The 19,590-nt window shown below is 39.9% G+C and overlaps 2 protein-coding genes and 1 long non-coding RNA gene across 5 annotated transcripts in view; 1 reads left to right on the top strand and 2 right to left on the bottom strand.

The window, feature by feature from the left end:
- Positions 1 to 19,590, top strand: part of LOC146477026 (uncharacterized) — a 310,708-nt gene that overhangs the window by 16,651 nt on the left and 274,467 nt on the right. The window lies entirely within an intron of this gene.
- On the bottom strand, positions 75 to 5,451 carry LOC146477037 (uncharacterized). Of its 3 annotated transcripts, XM_085114133.1 has the most exons (3): positions 4,934 to 5,451; positions 2,676 to 3,020; positions 75 to 2,314 (listed from the first exon to the last, which is right to left on the bottom strand). In XM_085114133.1, the coding sequence occupies exons 1-3, from the start codon at positions 4,964 to 4,966 to the stop codon at positions 2,069 to 2,071; spliced, it is 624 nt and encodes a 207-aa protein (XP_084970259.1). In that variant the 5' UTR covers positions 4,967 to 5,451; the 3' UTR covers positions 75 to 2,068. The 3 variants fall into 3 exon arrangements, with proteins under 3 accessions (XP_084970259.1, XP_084970257.1, XP_084970258.1); XM_085114131.1 differs by lacking the exon at positions 4,934 to 5,451 and having other exon boundaries at positions 2,676 to 3,351; XM_085114132.1 differs by lacking the exon at positions 4,934 to 5,451 and having other exon boundaries at positions 75 to 2,311; positions 2,676 to 3,351.
- LOC146477035 (treslin-like) overlaps positions 12,278 to 19,590 on the bottom strand; it is an 88,428-nt gene continuing 81,115 nt past the window's right edge. The window contains exons 16-18 of the mRNA XM_085114083.1: positions 17,855 to 17,939; positions 17,036 to 17,103; positions 12,278 to 15,684 (exon numbers count right to left, since the gene is read on the bottom strand). Of these exons, the coding sequence (XP_084970209.1) occupies positions 13,949 to 15,684; positions 17,036 to 17,103; positions 17,855 to 17,939 (1,889 nt within the window). The 3' untranslated portion in view covers positions 12,278 to 13,948. The remainder of the gene's footprint in view (positions 15,685 to 17,035; positions 17,104 to 17,854; positions 17,940 to 19,590) is intronic.

Raw genomic sequence — 19,590 nt, 5'->3', positions numbered from 1 at the left:
AAAATTTCAGTCAGCGTTTGATGCTACTGTAAGAGTTCAAGGGAAAGGGTATGGAAGAGCTTAATCATCACTGTATAAGGTTGAAAAATTTGTGCAGTGAATGCAAGTTGAAGAAATTACTTAACTGGGTACCAGTGGACAGCTAGTTAGTGGACCTATTGCTTGTTAATGCAGGCCACCTTAGTTATGTTGTTGTTAACCAGGAAGGATGTGTATTCCTATTACTACCATTTGCAAGCTACCATGAGCGCCTAACTTTTTTCCCATTTGTTCAGGCTCACAGCATAAAAGTTTGTTTAAGCAAGCTATTGCATTATTTTGCCACAACAAGTTATCTTTGCACATTAATATGGTAAATTTGTTCTGTCCAGTAATATGGATAAAAGATTTTAATCTGAGTGATTGAGAGGGCTTAACAATGGGATGGTAACAAAATTGTTACTGTTTTTGTGTAAAATAAATTTCAACGTAACATTTTCTTGTAATTTGTACCAGACAAGGCAGAGCTGTCAAGTGTGACTGGATAATGTTAAAAATCCAATGGTTTGTATAGACAAACTTGTATTTTTCACATTTGAAAAACATGAAAATAATTTAGCTGTTTATGGTAACTCACAAGTCTGGCAAGTGTTAGTAGAGCTATATTCAATCACTAGCTTTCTGCCCAAACTAATGTTTATTTGTTACAAAAATGGCATAGCATAACTCAGTGACTGACATATTCTACTAAAATGCAGTAAAAGTAGTTTATTGCTAATTTTTGGCATTTTCTGTGTCCATGCTCCCAGGGCTATCCATTGAAAAAGTTTGACTGCCCTTGAGCCAATCAGTTGGCAAGTTTACCTAACTGCCAGTCACTGGGTTATGCTAATAGCATCAAGTCATGTTATTGTTAATTCCACTGTTGAAGCAGTTGAGATGTTGTTGTTTTCAATGATTATTGTAATAATATTGAGTTGACAAAATTTGGGATAGCATTGTTCCTTCCACTACTGTTTCACCCTTCAAACACTATGTTCTACATTTTGTCTGAGACAACCATTTCCTGATATATCTATCCATTTCCATTGACAATTGACCTTCTAAATGACAATTAACTGTGTAAACTCCCATTGTTATGAACTAGAACTTGGAAGTGGAAAGTAAGAAAAGTAAGCAAGCAAAAGTTGACTTCACATCAAGAGTCTGAAATAGCATGAATAATGAAGTTGCGTTTATAATGATAATGATTTATTAATTTTATGTAATCAGATATTAACAGAGTTGTTTTCCATTTTCGCGGATCATACAAGTAACAAAATATAGGGATGACAAATGGTTTTTGACTCCATTTTACAATTTTAAATTTAACTGGAAAACACTAAATATTCCTCTCCTGCACAAAATGCACACTTTTGTTAGCTGCTGCAGTATGATAGCATGGTTAAAGAACAACTCAAATAAAGTTAAGTTTTCTATTCCTTTGTCCAATTTCATGGATAATTAATTAACAATTTTATATCATCAACATGCTGCAGTGTTTAAATACATGTACATTTTGCATCATGGGATCTTAGAATCACCCCAGCATTTCATGTCAACTTAGGAAAGGTCAAGGCAATAGTCTGACAAGTAATATACATGTAACTCTAATAATATTATCACAGCCAATCATAAGCATTTCATGTCACCCAAAAAGTTTAGACTACAAGTAATTGTTTATTTTTTCTAAGGGATAGTGGAGAGGTTGAAACATGTCAGCATGCAAGGAAATCTCCACAAAGAAACATGCCACATGGGGGGGGGGGGGTGCATCTCCTCATCCCCCCAGATAATAGGGGATGCATGGCAGGGGGGGCACAAAAGGGGAAGGGTCTCCTAGTCACCCAGATGCCGTGTCTCCTTGCGGACACAATTTCCTTGTACTCAAAAAAAAAAAAAAAAAAGAAGTACTCGCAGTCTAAAAAAGTTACTTTACATACACTGTACATGCATGCCCACCAGTCCACTTGCCCTGTTACCTCAGTAAAGCAAAGGAGAAGAAATCACTCTACAAAGACTCTGTTTCACTAGACAAAAACCCTAAAAATCAAGAAGAATTCCTATTACTCCATTTCTCAAGAAGAAAGGCGACTGTTTCCAAATACAGGTCGACACCATGGAAATCTGAGTGTTCCAAAGGATTAACTTTCAGTAAAAGTTCCCTAGAATCTTCAGTGGTCAACAGATGGGAGACTGCCCTTGTATTTGGTACTTCAACTTGCTCTTCACCATCCCAATGCTGAGATGGAGCTGGTCCATCATAATCAACACCATAGTCATCCCAATTTACCTGCTAACCATTAAAATATTATCCAAGTTACACTGAATTAATGAAATCTGTCCTTTGACAAGTTAGAATAACATTTCCTTAATTTAAAAAAATCCTTTACCTTATAACAATTGATTTTTCTTATGTCTGTAGTCCCATGTTTACATGGTCCCATACTTGGTCTAGCCCAAGCTTAAAGTCAGACTACGAAAATCATGAATACTTTTGAATTGACTTGGACAAGTAGACAAGATGGAACCACAAGAAATGGCATCTGATTGGTTTTCTCTCCAACACAGGAAATATTCCAGAAATATTCTAGTGCTTACCCCTTTTGAAGTTTGACTGTAATGACTGATTGAGCACATTGAATATATTGATTTACCTCTTCCCTGAACTCTTGTGCCACTCTTAAGTCCACATTTCTGACTGCCAAGAGGCCTCTTATCCAAAGTTGCTCTGGGGAATTGTTCTGTTCAGTGCTGATGGGACCACAGTTATGCCCAGATTCAAAAGTATGCAAATGGCGGTTAATTCTAGGTAGAAAGATAAAATGTAGGGCTGCCAAGTGCATTTCATTATCTGGTTCCAGGATCCCAACTTCTTCCATATGATAAAACAAGTGGTAAAATACATAGGTGCAGCCAGTAAATAGGTCACGCCATAGGCGCTCAATCCTCTGGTTGTGGACGCTACGCCCAGCAATATGACTTCCCCTGTCAGGCCCACGCTGTGGGTGATTTAACATAAACCAAGCAATGTCAATGTTTTCTCCTCCTTTGTCAGACCTTACACGTGAAGGAAGGCCAAAATTGCCAACTGCTTCTTGGAAAAGGTTAAAGACAGTACAGGCCTTGTTGTTTGTAGAGCACCTTAAGAACACTATCATTCTTGAAAAACCGTCAATTACCTGATTTCATACAGTGGGGGTCTGGGTACGAGTCTGTGTATTATGGGTTATGGGACTCAACACCCACATAGCCGGAAAGAGCACATCGAACTTTATAACATCCTCAAGTTTGGTGTCAATCAAGCTAATATTAGGCGAGATACAGCCATTCAAAAACTTAAAAATTTACTAAGAAATGTATGGAACGCCGGACACACGTCCGGCGTTCCATACATTTCTTAGTAAAATTTGGGAGTTTTTGAATGGCTGTATCTTTCCTAATATTAGCTTGATTAACACCAAACTTGGAAATGTTGTAAAGTGCGGTGTGCTCTTTCCGGCTATGTGGGTGTTGAGTCCCATAACCCATAATACACAGACTCGTACCCAGACCCCCACGGTATGAAATCAGGCAATGCCAGCATGAATGACAAACCTCCATCTACAAAAGATGTGGTCGAAATGCCATAAGAAACTCATTTGTGTGAAATGCCAACACTTATTGCTGCAACTACATTATACTTGCCCCTTTCATGTAAATATTCTATAAATCTAACAAAAATTTACAATGTAGCTCTAGTGAGTACAGTGTTTAAATCATTCTTGGTTTGATGTTGATACAGTCTGATTTACAGCTTATGTTTGAATTTAATGGAACAATTTGCATCATAAATAATAAAATAAAAAATAAAATAAGATATTTTAACAGGGAGCCCACATCACAAAATGTGGTTTTCAGTGAGGCCCTGCATAAATCTAACGTAAGAATAAAAAAAAATTACAAATATAGCTATCTAAAAAATAAAAAGTAAAAAGGATAAGATCGATAAAAAAGTCTACATGTTTCTAATAAGACGTCTAAAAACTAAAAAATTGGAAATGTTCCTAATGCCGTCTGGGAGAGCGTTCCAGTCATCTACCGCATGACAAATAAAACGATGCTGTCCCCATGAGCGCTTTGATTGTGGTTTACAGATGTTATTACTAAAACGAGTGTTATAATCATGGATGTCTTTAAAATGATTAAAATTAAAATTCCAATCAATCAAACCATTCAAGGACTTAAAAACTAAAAATAGGCGATGAGATCTTCGCCTTTTTTCCAATGTATCCCAACCCAGTAGATCAAGGGCTTCTGTTGCTGATGATATACATATACATATAATGTGCGACAGTCACACTGTCTGAGTTGATCTTGATGTAATTTGTGTGTAAATGGTGCACTTGGTTAATAGACCAATTCTTTTATATTGAAATTTGTACTTGGCTCTGAGGCTTAGAGGACTAAAACAAAATAAATCACTTCGAGGTTCAGGGAGGAATAATTTATTTCTTTTGTTTTGTTCCCCCAAGCCTTGGAACCAAGTAGTAATTTTAATATATGGGAATTGGTCTATTAGATGGGCTGCTTCTATAATAATAACAACGACAATGACGATGATGATGATGATAATTATTATAATGATAACAATAATCTAACCTGTAAGAGGGACCAAGATCTTGTTTTGCGGGTGTGGCTTGAAGTAATTTTAATCCAATATCTATTCTACACTTTCTGTTGTTCAAGGTTTTAGGGAGCATTGCCATAAAGGTCTATTTTATTTTTCACCTAAAAGGCACCATAACTTGGCGCCTTTTGAAACTGAACACCCTAAGAAGTACCAAAACCGCATTATTAATCCATAAGACGTACAACTAGTCTCCCCATGGATGGGAGGGAGCCCCCTGCAGCCTTGCATTAACATGCAACATACCTGACAAGTTTGTGATTGCCATCGATATGCCATAATGCCAAGGGACTTCTGACTTGATATTTTCTCCTTTGCACAATGTTCAATTCTAAAGCTCGCAAAAGTGTTCCTTCTGGATTAATCCTTCTCATTGCCTCGCGAATTCGTTGTTGCTGAATTCGTAGATTGCGGGAAAGCAAAAATCCTGTCATGCGCTTATATCCCGTGTTTGGAAAGTTTCTTAATGTACTGCCAATTTCTGCATCTAGTTCTTCATTGGACATATCAGAATATGTTGTCCTAATGGACAACTGAAATTCCTCCAATCGCCTCTCAACGGTTCGTTTACCTACGCCGAGAAGAACAGCCATTTCAGCTGTGCTGAACCTCTTTTGAACCAAGAATTCGAGTTGTTCTCTAGAAATATTATATCTGGGTCTGCCAGAACTGCCAGTAAACACTTTTCCTGCTTTATACATCACATCATTGTCATTCAACTTGAAACAGTCAAGGGCTTCTCTCACAAGGGTGACAACTCTTTCGTCAACGAATCCAATATCAAAACACCTGAGTATAATTACACGGAATGCCCGCAGGGCATGACGTGTCTAGGTTTCGGTCGGGTATCTTTTTACGCGGGATGCCCTGAGGGGGCATACCGTGTCTAAAAACGGGTCGATTTCTTTTTACGCGGGATGCCCTGAGGGGGCATACCGTGTCTAAAAACGGGTCGATTTCTTTTTACGCGGGATGCCCTGAGGGGGCATACCGTGTCTAAAAACGGGACGATTTCTTTTTCCTCGTAGCCACAAATCTGTATATTAATTTATTCATTAAACTCTCCCCTCTCCTACTCGGGATGTATTGTTCTGATTGTCTTCAACAAAAGCAGGCCAATCAAAATCCAGTCTTGTCGCTTATATTGCGAGGGAGGGGACCCACTCAGCCCTACCTGTGTGACGTCAACGCATCATTTGATATATTTATCAAAAACGGATTAAATTTGTGGCGCGATATTGTTAACATGTTGTGGACTCAAGTGTGCCGTTTTCAAACGGAAATTTCACCATTTTGAAGCGGTGAATCGAAAGAATAACTTCTAAGAAGCACTCAACATCTAAAACGGTGGAAATTGGAGAGTTCCTGGCGAAGGAATCGTGCTTTCTTTGACAGTCTTAGACCACGATTGCAGACAGAAAAGAGGTCCTTGAGAAGCTTACGTTATCGCAATGGAATTCCCGCAATTTCCCTTGAAACCCTGAGTAGCGTAACACAAGGGAACCAACGTAACGCGATCTTCGTGACTCAAACTATTCCATTAGAAAGGATTGTTTTATAAATCTGCGAAACATACAGTTGGAATAAATGAATCAGCCCCAGCATCACGCGTAATGCCAGTATAGCAGGCATCTTGTTTTTTACGCGGGATGCCCTGAGGGGGCATACCGTGTCTAAAAACGGGACGATTTCTTTTTCCTCGTAGCTACAAATCTGCACATTAATTTATTCATTAAACTCACCCCTCTCCTAGTCGGGATGTATTGTTTTAATTGTCTTCAACAAAAGCAGGCCAATCAAAATCCATTCTTGTCGCGTATATCGCGAGGGAGGGGACCCACTCACCCCTACTAGTGTGACGTCAAAGCATCATTCATTAATCTCGGATTAAATTTGGCGCCATATTGTTAACATGTTGTGGACTCAAGTGTGCCGTTTTCAAACGGAAATTTATTATTTCGAAACGGTAAATCAAAAGAATAACCTCTAACAAGCACTCGACACTTGAAACGGTGGAAATTGGAGAGTTCTTGGCGAAGGAATCGTGCTTTGTTTGACAGCCCCGAACAACGATAGGAGACAGAAAAGAGGTCATCGAGAGGCTTACGTTATCGTAACGGAATTCCCGAAATTTCCGGTAAGATCCTCAGTAGCGTAACACAAGGGAGAGAACATAACGCGATCTTCGTGACTCAAAATATTCCATTAGAAATGATAGTTTTATCAATCGGCGAGGCAAACAGTTGGAATAAATGAATCAGCCCCAGCATCTTCGAGAGTTCCTGGCGAAGGAATCGTGCTTTGTTTGACAGTCTTAGACCACGATGGCAGACTGAAAAGAGGTCACTTACATTATCGTAATGGAATTTGCGCAATTTCCATTGAAACCCCGAGTAGCGTAACACAAGGGAAACAACGTAACGCGATCTTCGTGACTCAAACTATTTCATTAGGAAGTATACTTTTATAAATCTGCGAAGCATACACTTGGAATAAATGAATCAGCCACAGCATCACGCGTAATGCCAGTATAGCAGGCATCTTGTTTTTTGTTTTTTTTTCTTCCTCGTAGCTACAAATCGGTACATTAATTTATTCATTAAACTCTCCCCTCTCCTACTCGGGATGTATTGTTCTGATTGTCTTCAACAACAGCAGGCCAATCAAAATCCATTCTTGTCGCTTATATCGCGAGGGAGGGGACCCACTCACCCCTACCTGTGTGACGTCAATGTATCATTTGATATATTTATTAAAGACGGATTAAGTCGCGCCATATTGTTTTAACATGTTCTGGACTCAAGTGTGCCGTTTTCAAAGGGAAATTTCACCATTTTGAAGCGGTAAATCGAAAGAATAACTTCTAAGAAGCACCCGAAACGTAAAACGGTGGAAATTGGTGAGTTCTTAGTGAAGGAATCGTGCTTTGTTTGACAGTCTTAGGCCACGACGCGAGACAGAAAAGAGGTCATTGAGAAGCTTACGTTATCGTAATGGAATTTGACAAATTTCCGCTGATAGTCTGAGTCGCGTAACACACGGAAAACAACGTAACGCGATCGTCGTGACTCAAACTATTCCATTAGCAAGGATAGTTTTATAAATCGGCAAAGCATACAGTTGGAATAAATGAATCAGCCCCAGCATCACGCGTAATGCCAGTGTAGCAGGCATCTTGTTTTTTCTTCGTCGTAGTTACAAATCGGTACATTAATTTATTCATTAAACTCTCCCCTCTCCTACTCGGGATGTATTGTTCTGATTGTCTTCAACAACAGCAGGCCAATCAAAATCCATTCTTGTCGCTTATATCGCTAGGGAGGGGACCCACTCACCCTTACCTGTGTGACGTCAACGCATCATTTGATTTCTTCATTAAAACTGCATTAAATTGTTGAACCATATTGTTTATAACATATTCTGGACTCAAGTGTGCCGTTTTCAAACAGCAATTTCACCATTTTGAAGCGGCAAATCGAAAGAATAACTTCTAAGAAGCACTCGACATTAAAAACGGTGGAAATTGGTGAGTTCATGGCGAAGGAATCGTGCTTTGTTTGACAGTCTTAGACCACGACGCGAGACTGAAAAGAGGTCATTGAGAAGCTTACGTTATCGCAATAGAATTTCAAAAATTTCCGGTGAAAGTCTAAGTCGCGTAACACAAGGGAAGCAACGTAACGTGATCGTCGTGACTCAAACTATTCCATTAGCAAGGATAGTTTTATCAATCGGCGAAACATACCGTTGAAATAAATGAATCAACCCTAGCATCACGCGTAATGCCAGTATAGCAGGCATCTTGTTTTTTTTTTTTTCTTCCTCGTAGTCACAAATCGGTACATTAATTTATTCATTAAACTCTCCCCTCTCCTACTCGGGATGTATTGTTCTGATTGTCTTCAACAGAAGCAAGCCAATCAAAATCCATTCTTGTGGCTTAGATCGCGAGGGAGGGGACCCACTCACCCCTACCTGTGTGACGTCAACGCATCATTTGATATATTTATTAAAAACCGATTAAATTTGGCGCCATATTGTTAACATGTTCTGGACTCAAGTGTACCGTTTTCAAACGGAAATTTCACCATTTTGAAGCGGTGAATCGAAAGAATAACTTCTAAGAAGCACCCGACATTTAAAACGGTGGAAATTGGTGAGTTCCTGGCGAAGGAATCGTGCTTTGTTTGACAGTCTTAGACCACGACGCGAGACTGAAAAGAGGTCATTGAGAAGCTTACGTTATCGTAATGGTATTCCCGCAATTTCCCTTGAAACCCTGAGTAGCGTAACATAAGGTAAACAACGTAACGCGATCGTCGTGACTCAAACTATTCCATTAGCAAGGATAGTTTTATCAATCGGCGAAGCATACAGTTGGAATAAATGAATCAGCCCCAGCATCTCGCGTAATGCCAGTATAGCAGGCATCTTGTTTTTCTTCATCGGTGTCATAAATGTGCACATTAATTTATGCATTAAACTCTGTCCTCCCCTAGTAAGGATATATTGTTCTGATTGTCTTCAACAGAAGCGGCCCAATCAAAACCTATTTTTCAGGCACATATCACGAGAGAGGGGACCCACTCATCACTTCTGTGTGACGTCAAATCATCATTTGATTTATTCATTAAAACTAGATTAAATTCTTCCCTCTCCCAGAAGGGATCTATTGTTTTGATTGTCTTGAACAAAAGCGGCCCAATCAAACTCCATTATCTGCGCGTATATCACGAGGGAGGGGACCCACTCATCTCTACTTGTGTGACGTCAAAGCAAATCATCATTTGGAAAAGTTGTTTTCGTTCAATGGAGGCCACATGTCTGCATTTAAGACTCCGGATCTGCCGTTTTCAGAGAGAAAACCAACCTTTTTCAAGCAGTAAATCGAAATAATAACTTCTAGGTAGTACTCGACAGTTGAAACGGCGGAAATTGGGAGAGTTCACAGCAAAGAAAATCCGCTTTAAAAAACAGATCGAATGATCAACGCGAAGGATTAGAGCAAGAAGAGGCCAGACCAGTTCAGCGGGGTCATGACGTTATTGCATAGTTATTTCTGGTATGATTCCTAGTAACACAACGATAAGTATCACGCAATACATCTGAATAAAACCATTCAGACAATTATTTCAATGGCCAAGGGAGGATATTTTTTAAATATCTGCGAAACATACAATGGGGAATAATTGGGGCTACATTAAGCATTCCGTGTAATGCCATTAGAGGGGCATCTAGTTTCATACAGGCAATCTATTCGGTATTGCACATGATCCAAGGTGTCAGAGGAACTATTTCCCGACTCCAGCTGTCTCAAAATGTCAAAAAGAACATTGCGAATGTGATATCTGGCTGCCACACAATTCCCCCTGGTCCGCCATTTTGACACACTAGGCCCATTCCCCACTCTGTCGTCCAAATTTTGTTCAGTGAGTGCCATGAAGGATATGACGTAAGCATAATTCACTTTACCATAATTCAATACAGAAGAACATAATCCAATACAGAAGAGCATAATCCAATACAGAAGAGCATAATACAATACAGAAGAACATAATCCAATACAGAAAAGCATAATACATTATAGAGGAACACAATGGAATTCAGAATGACATAATTGAAAGCGAAAGTTCTGCATTGGACTTTATAATGCCAAATGAGAAGAGCATAATAGCACTTTAGAAGTCTAAAACACCATGTTAGAACTGCATAAGAGAATTTGTAATTTTGGCGGTAATCACCCCTCGTACTCTTGCAGACTTGTATCGGATTTTTAAAGAACCATATGCAATGTTATCGAGCTTGAAAAGAAGCCCGTGAATTACAGTCCCCAATCACATCGTTTTCAAACCTAAAAAATGAGCCAATCAGAATGAACTGTTCTCACGGGATGGCTTTATAACCTGATTTCCCTGTTGGAGGTTACGTATCAGATGCTAAATAAAATTAATACAAGTAACGATTTACCAGCGATCTCTTGATTTTATAAAACTTTAAGCACAACTGCAAACACTTGCAATTATAGAGACAGTATATATGCTTTTGGTTCTGAGGAAAATCATTGGCCTCTTGCTATAACAACATCATAACGCGGCACCTTAGATTCTGCAAGACTGATACCTCCACGTTGATGTTAAACGTAAAGAACAGGGTAAAGAATATTGTGACACTTCAAACTGCGTTTTTGTTCCTTTCGCTGATCAACACTGTGGTGACGTTATGCGTGTTTTCACACGCAACTAATTATTGGTAGAAACAGTTTTCTATCGCTTGTCGCTCGTTACGGAAAAGGCCTGAAAAAAAGTTACCGTTCGTTCGCTTTTTGGTTTTTCAGTATTTCCACATTCTTTCATATATGTCAACAGAGTACTTGTTAGCTCTGTTCTCTCAGAGTCGATTTCAATTTGCGGTTTCTTTCCACTATAAAAAATGCCTGAAATTTTCACTAGCCATTTTGGCTAGTGAAAGCCCAAAACCCACTCGCCAAAACTGCATTTCAACTAGCCTGTGGCTAGCTACCGTTAGTCTCGAGCCCTGAATTATATTTTTTCAAGAGCTATAAAAACTGTTTCCCAAGTTACTTGAACTTTCGTTGAAATTTTCATGTCGACGAATTTTCATTTTTTTTATTCAGTATACCGGATTCTGGATTTTAGGTAAACCCATTTATTCGAGTCTCAACGAGCCAGCTTGTAAATGTAATAATTTATCTCCTTTCCAGTTACTTTTATACTTTCACTTTCCTTGCCTAATTCATAAACCAATCATCATGCCACATATTGGAAACAATGGTTTCGGCCTCAAATTTGATGCGCTCTCCAATCCTCCATTTATCTAATTTTGAAAACAAGTAAGCACCCCACCCAATCTCCCCCTATCGCTCACAAAAAAAAAAAAAACAAAAAAAAATGTTCCGATCCTTCAGTTGATAATACCAACCGATGTTTATGTGGCGCTGTCGTGAGGTGGGCCTTCTGACAGGAGGGGTGCTCTCGGGACGGATGATGTTGTGGCCCACACGCGTTACGTAACACCATAATTTCCTTCAGGTAGTATCCAGACACGTTTGGTGGCTTGTACCGTGTAGTCGTAGTGTTGTACCAACAACAAGGGCCTTAAAAGAACTTTAACCCTCCATTTTCAGTGTAAAAAAAATTGACTTCAAAAAAATTCACTTGTGCCCCCCTCTACGCATACAAACGGGGCCAAGTAACTGGCACGACCAGAATTTGTTTACTTAGGCCCTGTTCAGACTAGGTGCCCGTCCCAGAGCTCTGTGCCCGAGCACTAAAAAGGACGTTGTTCACACTCCTTGGTGCCCAAGAAGCAATCGTGTTCTCCTTCGTCAATTTAGCGTCCGCCATTTTGTTTGCTGTATCGTAAGAGGCATGAGGGAAAAACGTGGGAACTGACAAAATGCTGTTCACACCAGTGCCCGTGCCCAGGAACGGTGCCCGAGTACTACCTTTGGAGGAAGTGCCCGTGCCCGGGCACGGTGCCCAGACTAGATCCCGTGCCCGAGAACCGGGAACGGGCGCCTAGTCTGAACGGGGCCTTAGTAACTTTTTGGCGATTCTTTCTCACGCTGAATGACCATAACCATAGCCATAAATTCGACTATGGCGATTTTATTTTTTAAATGTAGGAAGAACTTTAAATTAAGTATTGTTTAATTAAAACATCATAAATTTTATAGTATTTGAAAAACAACACCCCTGAGGAAGTAACATGCAGATGAATGACAACCCCCACGGGACACCCAGACTTACGGAAGAATGAAAAAAAAATGGGTGATTCAATGTCCTCCTAGGATTCCACTAACTCAGGAAAACAAGCGAACGGCAATATTTTTTCGCAGGGGTGCGTTCTTTCGTTGCTATTTATCAGCCATTTATACGGGAAATGCGCTATTTGGGGTCATCTGTGTGAAGAAAAAGAAAAGACCTTTCTCTTCGGTTTTTTGGTTTCATACTAGGATCTATTGTATTAAAAAATTGAAAGAACTGGCTTAAGGATGTAGTGACCTTCATCAGTAAGTACTAATACTATTTTCGTAAAGTATAGTTTGCGTGGTGTACATCAGGCCCCAGTTGTTCAAAGGGCGGATAACTTTATCCACTGGATAGGTCGCTATCCGGCAGGTGAAATGTGTGCCGATTTTCCCGATAGCCCTATAATTTGTGGATAGAGTAAAAGTATATGTCAAATTTAAGTATCGGATTGTGTGAAAAACTTGTCAAAAGCGTTAGTTGGAGTACATTTGCTCCACTGGATAGCGACAGCGACTTATCCAGTGGATAAAGTTATCTACCCTTTGAACAACTGGCGCCAGACGTTTAATCAAACAGCCGGCTCAAACTCATGATGCGACGAGCGACCAGAGAATCGTGCTAAAATGGCCTTTGGACCTGTCTTTTACAGCATATTATAAAGTTAGCACATTTCGAAATGTTATTCTATGTGCTTATTTTAACCTAATATGGGTCAAGACATGTACAAATGTATGTCTGACCCGCAACTTCAAAGTTTAACGCGGGGGGGGGGGGGGGGTGAGATATTTGCATTGTTTACGGACTTCGAAAAGCTCTCGCATCGCTCTTAATCATTTGCCAGGAATCTATAGACCATCCTTCTAACACTCAACCACTAGAAGCTTAATCGATTTGAAGGTTATGCACATGGTGAAAATTAATTTTATTCACGACGTACTTTTACTGCAGTGAATTGTATGCCTTCGAAATTAAATTTCATATCCACAGAACGACGCAATATTTCCCAAAATTATTCCAACAGATATTTAAAGATAGAAAAAAAAAAAAACGATTTTAGTGTTTTAAAAGCGGTAGAATGATTTGTTTTCGTACGCGAGGCTCTCAAACCCGTGTGATAATTTAGCGCCTCAAATGACGATTTTAACGGATTTTCGTTATTTGCATTTTTCTTTGAAATAAAAGGATATTTCACCAAAAAAACTATACAGTGATTTTAGTTATAATCCTACCCTATCTGACATTAAAATATGAAAGAAATCGAATTTTCCACCCTTGCCACGAAATTCAGAATTTGTCTGATTTTTACAGACAGGCGCTCTTAAGTGTCCAATTAAAGTCGTTTTTTTTTAATAGAAAAGCCTATGGGTTCCTCTTGGTGACGCATCGGAAAGGTTGCTTGAACATCATAAGATATGTTGAAAAATTTACCTCAGGAAAGTGTCCCCTACTGACAGTAGGGATCAGAACAGTTCCAAGCGCAGAATAAAGGTTATACCTTTAGGTTGCCATCACACAGTATTGGAGATTCTTCTAGAACTTTAATACTGCCTGCTGATAAAGGCGTCTTGTTGACGCGGCGTTGCCTAAGAGAGGACAACGTCACGGCTGGACTGTGAAACACTTCATCATCCTCTTCAAAGCTGGTGTTCCTGATCAAAGAATAATTTGAGGTTTCTTCCTTACTTTTCTCCCCTTTCCGAGCTTGCTTTCCGCCAAAGACAACAGATTTGTGAATTCTTCGCCTTTTTATCGGAGGTGACAATGCTGCTTGACTTTCATCAGCTCCGGACACATCAAATTCTTTCTGCATTTCTGTAAGCCAATCGTCCACATCTGCGGTTGTCTTTGAATTGTTGTTCTGGACTACAACGCGGCATGAAACATTGAATAAACTAAGTTCATTGGCATCTCCTCTGCCCGTGGAGTTTTCTTTCTTCGTATCCTTGGCTGGAGTGTCACGTACATCCAAAAGAGTGTCTTCCCTCACACATTTGTCTGCTGGAGAGCCTGACAAGCATCGTTTTTGTTTTTGTTGACGTAAGATCTGGTTAAGCGGGCTTAAGCGCTTGGTTTCTGCCGGTGAGCTGCATGGGCCACGATACCTTTTTTTCCCTTTCTGGAGAGGAGAAGAACTCAAATGTGGTGTCTTAGAGGACTCCAAAGTCGGAGAGATGTCCACATTTGTTACATTACTAGTATCTCCAACCTTAGTGACATCAACAGAAACACTCTTTTTGATGTGTCGAGGTTTTATGTGTATTGGAGATATTACCGGTTGTCTGATGGGAGTCAGACATACCACACACTCGTTGAGGTGATCCTTGATTGGCGTTTTGGGCCCCGCTGAGTTACTATGTCGCAAGTTTGGAGAGATGACTGCTAAAGCATCTGTAATCTTCATTTCTGTAGGTTTAAACAAACATTCTCCCAGTGCTTCATTAACGTTTTCGGAAATCTTCCGTTTCCTAACTAACCTTGGTGAGCTGCGAATTGCTGGGTTAGTAATGTTGTCTAAGGAAGTCGCTATGGCCTCATCGTTTGCACAAAAAGATCTCAACGGATCTTTTGATTCAGCGCCACGAGGCTGAGAAGACAACAAAGTATGTTCCACAACCATTTGGGAAACATGCAATGGCGACTTCAAGGGATTTCTAATTGGAGAGACAAGAACGACACATCTGCCCATTTCTGTGATCTCTTTCTTTGGAGTTTTTATGGAGCCTTGTGCTGATGCAACATCCGGGCACATCGATACATGCTCTGTGTAGAGGGGATTGGACTCCTTTTGCTGAACTACAGAAGACGGAACAGACAAACCTCTGACGCACGAAAAGGAGCTCTTTTTGAGGAGTGTCGGAGATGACCTAGTGGCCATATGTCGTGTGGGTGTGGTTGGTTTCTGATGTTCCAGCAAGATTTCTTCTCGTTGGTCACATTCTTTTGCTGTGTTCAACAAACTGCGTTGTGAAAACTTTTTCTTATGCCGAGGAGAAAACCGCAATGGTGAAACACCACCTACGGATAGTTTCTGGGGAGCCCGAGTTTCAAGGAAAGAACTTGTTGTTTCTCTGGGTTCTTTCTTTGGCGCACTACGAGTCCTTACTCCAGTAAAAGACCTTGCTCTGGTCAGTGGGCGTGCACTTGCAGAATAACCATAAAACGATTGGCTCCGCTGAAGTATCTCCCCCAGGCCCCTACCAGGACTCTTGCAAGGACGATTCTCTCCTGTAAAAGAAGTGCTTTATCCTTAGACCATACGTGTGGCACACAGGAACATTACAAGCAGTATAGTGTGTATTATATTACAGCATGTTTTCACCCTTGCTGTCTTGTGCAATAGTGTGCAAATGACTAAATTGCAGTATGCCTTCACCCTACCCGTTACATGCAATAGTGTGCAAATGACTAAATTGTAGTGTGCGTTCACCCTAACTCAGTGTTACATACAATAGTGTGCAAATGAATAAATTGTAGTGTGCGTTCACCCTTACTGTTACATGCATTATTGCGCAAACGACTGAATTGTAATATGCGTTCACCCTTACTGTTACATGCAATATTGCTTAAATGACTAGGATGAGAAATTTGTAAGGTCATTAGGTACAAATGGAAACCATAAGCAGAAATGCTATTGAAAAGTACTTTTGGCGCACCGCTTTTAGGCTTGGCTAAATATATATTAGTACTGGCTGATTGCGTTTAGCTGTAGCAGCTCTATAGGAATTTCTCAGCCGTCAAAATTTTCCTAGTAATGGATTCCTCGGTCGTAATAAAAAAGGTTTTTACTTTTTTCTCGGTCTTTGCATTCAGTACTGTACCTGGAGCGATGTTATCTAGAAGTGACCTTTTCATGAGGGAATGGAACCTTGAAAGTGAAACCAATCAACGAAAAGCTGTCCAACACTCTCCTGTTGTGTTGTTTTTATGCTGCACAAGATAGTTCTTGCTTTCTAGCCCATATGTGAGTGAATCCCTTTGTGGTTTTACAAGTAAAAAAAAAAACAAAAAAAAAAACAAGACTGGAAGAGAAGTTGAAAGCAGCCTGAAATACCATACACCGATCAGCCAGAGAATGATACTAACTTGTCAAGATCTGAGATCCCAATTTTATTGAACAGCAGCTTATGAAAACTGATTGCACTAGACGGCAAACAAAATGTGTAGTGACGCTCGCTGTACTGAAACGGTAAACACGAAACTCACTGGTCCGACAATGTCAATATTTACATACAACTCTTTTTATTAGGCTGATTTAGCAACAGAACGGGAACGTCATTTGAGGACGCGAGAGCGCGCGGAATAGTCTGGATGCAGGTCTATTTCGACTATATATGGGCATTCTTGATGCGCGCGCCTTTGTCAACTGATGTTCCCGTTCTGTTGCTAAATCAGCCTACTGTGGACACCCTGGGGACCGCGGGTTAGTGTCCTAAACAGCAAGATCACGTAGTAGCGGAAATTTATTTCAGTCAAACGTCTTTAATTTATTTTTTGGGGGATTTAGCTGTTGTTCGTATTATCGGGGTGTCCGTAATAGCAATGTCTACAAGGCCAGAGTTGTGTATTTGTTATTTACCTGCTTGAATTTCTTTTAATGGTGACTCTTCTAAGACATGTACCTCTGTGTAGGCTCGGGAACGTTTCCTGAAGAACAAGTGGATTGATATACATATAGAATTGCTATGTCCAGAAGCTGTGACAGCTCAAGCGCTTTGCTTCAGTTGAACCAACAAGCAACTCGCACAGAAAATTATTTAAGTCCACAGTACATCAGCCTGAGGAGATTTTATCTTCCTGTACAAGAATTTTGATTTAATGGTATATTTAATGTCGAGATTTACCCAATTTGTGGGTATGAAATTCAAATTTTAATTCTGGAGACCAGTGAAAAGTTGATGCAGGTAGGCTAGGTAATCCATTCCTGACATGTTTACAAGGGGAAACGTTATCCAGACTGCTCGCCCGAGTAGCAGACTGGAGAGGCTGCCTTGTATACAGACCAGTTAAAAAAAGAAGGAACACGAGTGCTTAAGGGGAGCCATCTCGCTACAGTAAGTCTAATACTTTGTTACCCTACCTTCTTGAAAACAGACCCTGCCTGCATTAATTTACAGTGTTGAAACGAGAACAGAGATGTCTGTTTACACTAATGTAGGAGCTGTCACAACAAAAACATCAGTATGTGCAATGGAGGGACCACCAGCACTTTTTATGCATGTTTTCAAGTGAGCTTTTTTGGATTTAAATAGATGAAATCCTCTACCTTTTCCTGGACATGAGACAGAAATTGTGCATCCAAGCCATGTAGAACGTTAACCTGCTGACACCCGCATGTGACACTATAGTATTTTGTTCTGTCATGCACAATGCTCTTGTTTTTTGCATGAAATCTAACCTGGCACGATCCTGTTTACTCCACAGAGCATGGGAGACTTGTTTGTGAGCTGGCGTCTCTTGGACAGCAGTTTTTGAAAGCGACCCTACAAGAAATGATAACAATTTTACAACACTAACAGACATAAGTCAATATCATGACATTCCTCCTTGGCACTACTGCTTCAGGGAATAAAACAAAGGAAATCATATCGAGGTCCACAAAAAAATATCTTATTTTTAGTCTTATTCACATAAGCTGTCTCAGAGCCAAGTTAAACTTTTGATACATCGAAATTGGTCTTTAAAGTAATTAAAATTATCACTGCAGGATTCTTCTCCAAACAGTAGAACGCAATACCAACCTAATTATACTTTTACCAGTAGCACAGCTCTTTTTAAAAAGATTTTCTAGCTAAAAGTTGGCAACCTTATCTCTCCAGAAAGAATATAATCTATAGATATATTTCTAATGTTCCAAGATTTCTAACCAATCTCTAAAGATTTAGATTTACAGAAATAAATATATAGAGATTCTGCAGGTGTTGCACAATTTTTGGGGAAAAGGGGTGTGACTTTTACTTGCACATGTGTGACCCGCTTTTTTGAAGCAGATGATGTCACACAACAAGACCTCCCAATAGAGTACTCCACTCCCAACCTTTTTCAAGGACAATTGGTATGAAATTATTTTATTTGAGGCAAAAACCTTCATTCATATTTGTTAAGAAGTTAAGATAGTAGTTTTTGAAAAGAATTCTTTCACAACTTTTTCCTGTAAACAAAGATGGTCCTTAGAGAAGAGACAAAGCACATCTTGGAAGCTGATTCTGTGGCACCCTTCAAGAATCAAACTCCTCAAATACACCATCAAAGAAACAACACACCCAATGAGTCCCTCGTGACCCAAGATCATCAAGAGTGAAAATGTTGGGTGAATGACATTTGCTCATCTCATTTCTAGAAAAAAAAAAATGCCTTTGATTTGGATTTGGTGTAAGTTGCACCATCTTCTAGCAAGGCCTGCCAACAAATCGGATTGTTTGTTGCTGTTCTTCAAGGCCCCACATTACTTTATTTACAAGATCAATTGTGAGAATCCAAATAGAGGCAAGCAAACATAGAAAACCACCTTTTTGACCCGAGCTCGCACCAATAGTCAATACCCTGACATTTGAGAAAGTCTGATCAATTATTTCTCCTGCGGTTGCAGTTTCGGTGCAAGTTCATACAATTCAATGCCTTGTGAGTGAGCACACCCAAATATTTTCTTCAACGCCTTTTCTGCACCAAACGTTAAGCCTGTAGCTGCAAGCGCCTTTGCAGCAGGTTTCATCAAAAAGGGTACTTCATAGACTCCCTCCTTGAATTGTTTTCCAGATGTCTTGCTGATATTCAAATACAGCCAACTCCATTAAAGTGTCACTTCTTGATTTCATTTATGTGAGTTTAAATCAGGTTGATTTCATCACTACTTCATCTTAATGTGACACATCAGTTTCATATACCTGCCAACTTTTTCTGAGTCAAATGTGTGAGATTTTCGTCTTGTCATGACCAGGATTTCCAAAAACGTCCCAGCCACTTCCGAAGATTTCTGAACGTTGCCGAAAATGTCCGAAGATGTTCCGACGACCTTGGAACACTTCTGATTCGAACTGATTGTAGACGTTTGAAAGCTTTTGCAAAAATTTAAGTGCGTGTGTAGTGTGGTTGTAATATAGCTAGGACACAAAGTCCACATTTTAAGAGCCCCTT

This window comes from Pavona decussata, unplaced genomic scaffold (genome assembly GCF_977016875.1).
Source record: "Pavona decussata unplaced genomic scaffold, jaPavDecu1.1 SCAFFOLD_72, whole genome shotgun sequence".
Taxonomy (NCBI): domain Eukaryota; kingdom Metazoa; phylum Cnidaria; class Anthozoa; order Scleractinia; family Agariciidae; genus Pavona; species Pavona decussata.
Note: the sequence above shows the minus strand (reverse complement) of the source record. Positions and strands in the feature narration are given on the sequence as shown.

What these genes read in the sequence shown, in the direction of transcription:
- LOC146477037 (XM_085114131.1), bottom strand. Translation starts at nt 3,179, where the DNA reads ATGATAGTGTTCTTAAGGTGCTCTACAAACAACAAGGCCTGTACTGTC. An exon ending in CACAAGAGTTCAGGGAAGAG is followed by an intron (nt 2,315 to 2,675) that starts GTAAATCAATAT and finishes TTTAATGGTTAG; the next exon opens with CAGGTAAATTGGGATGACTA.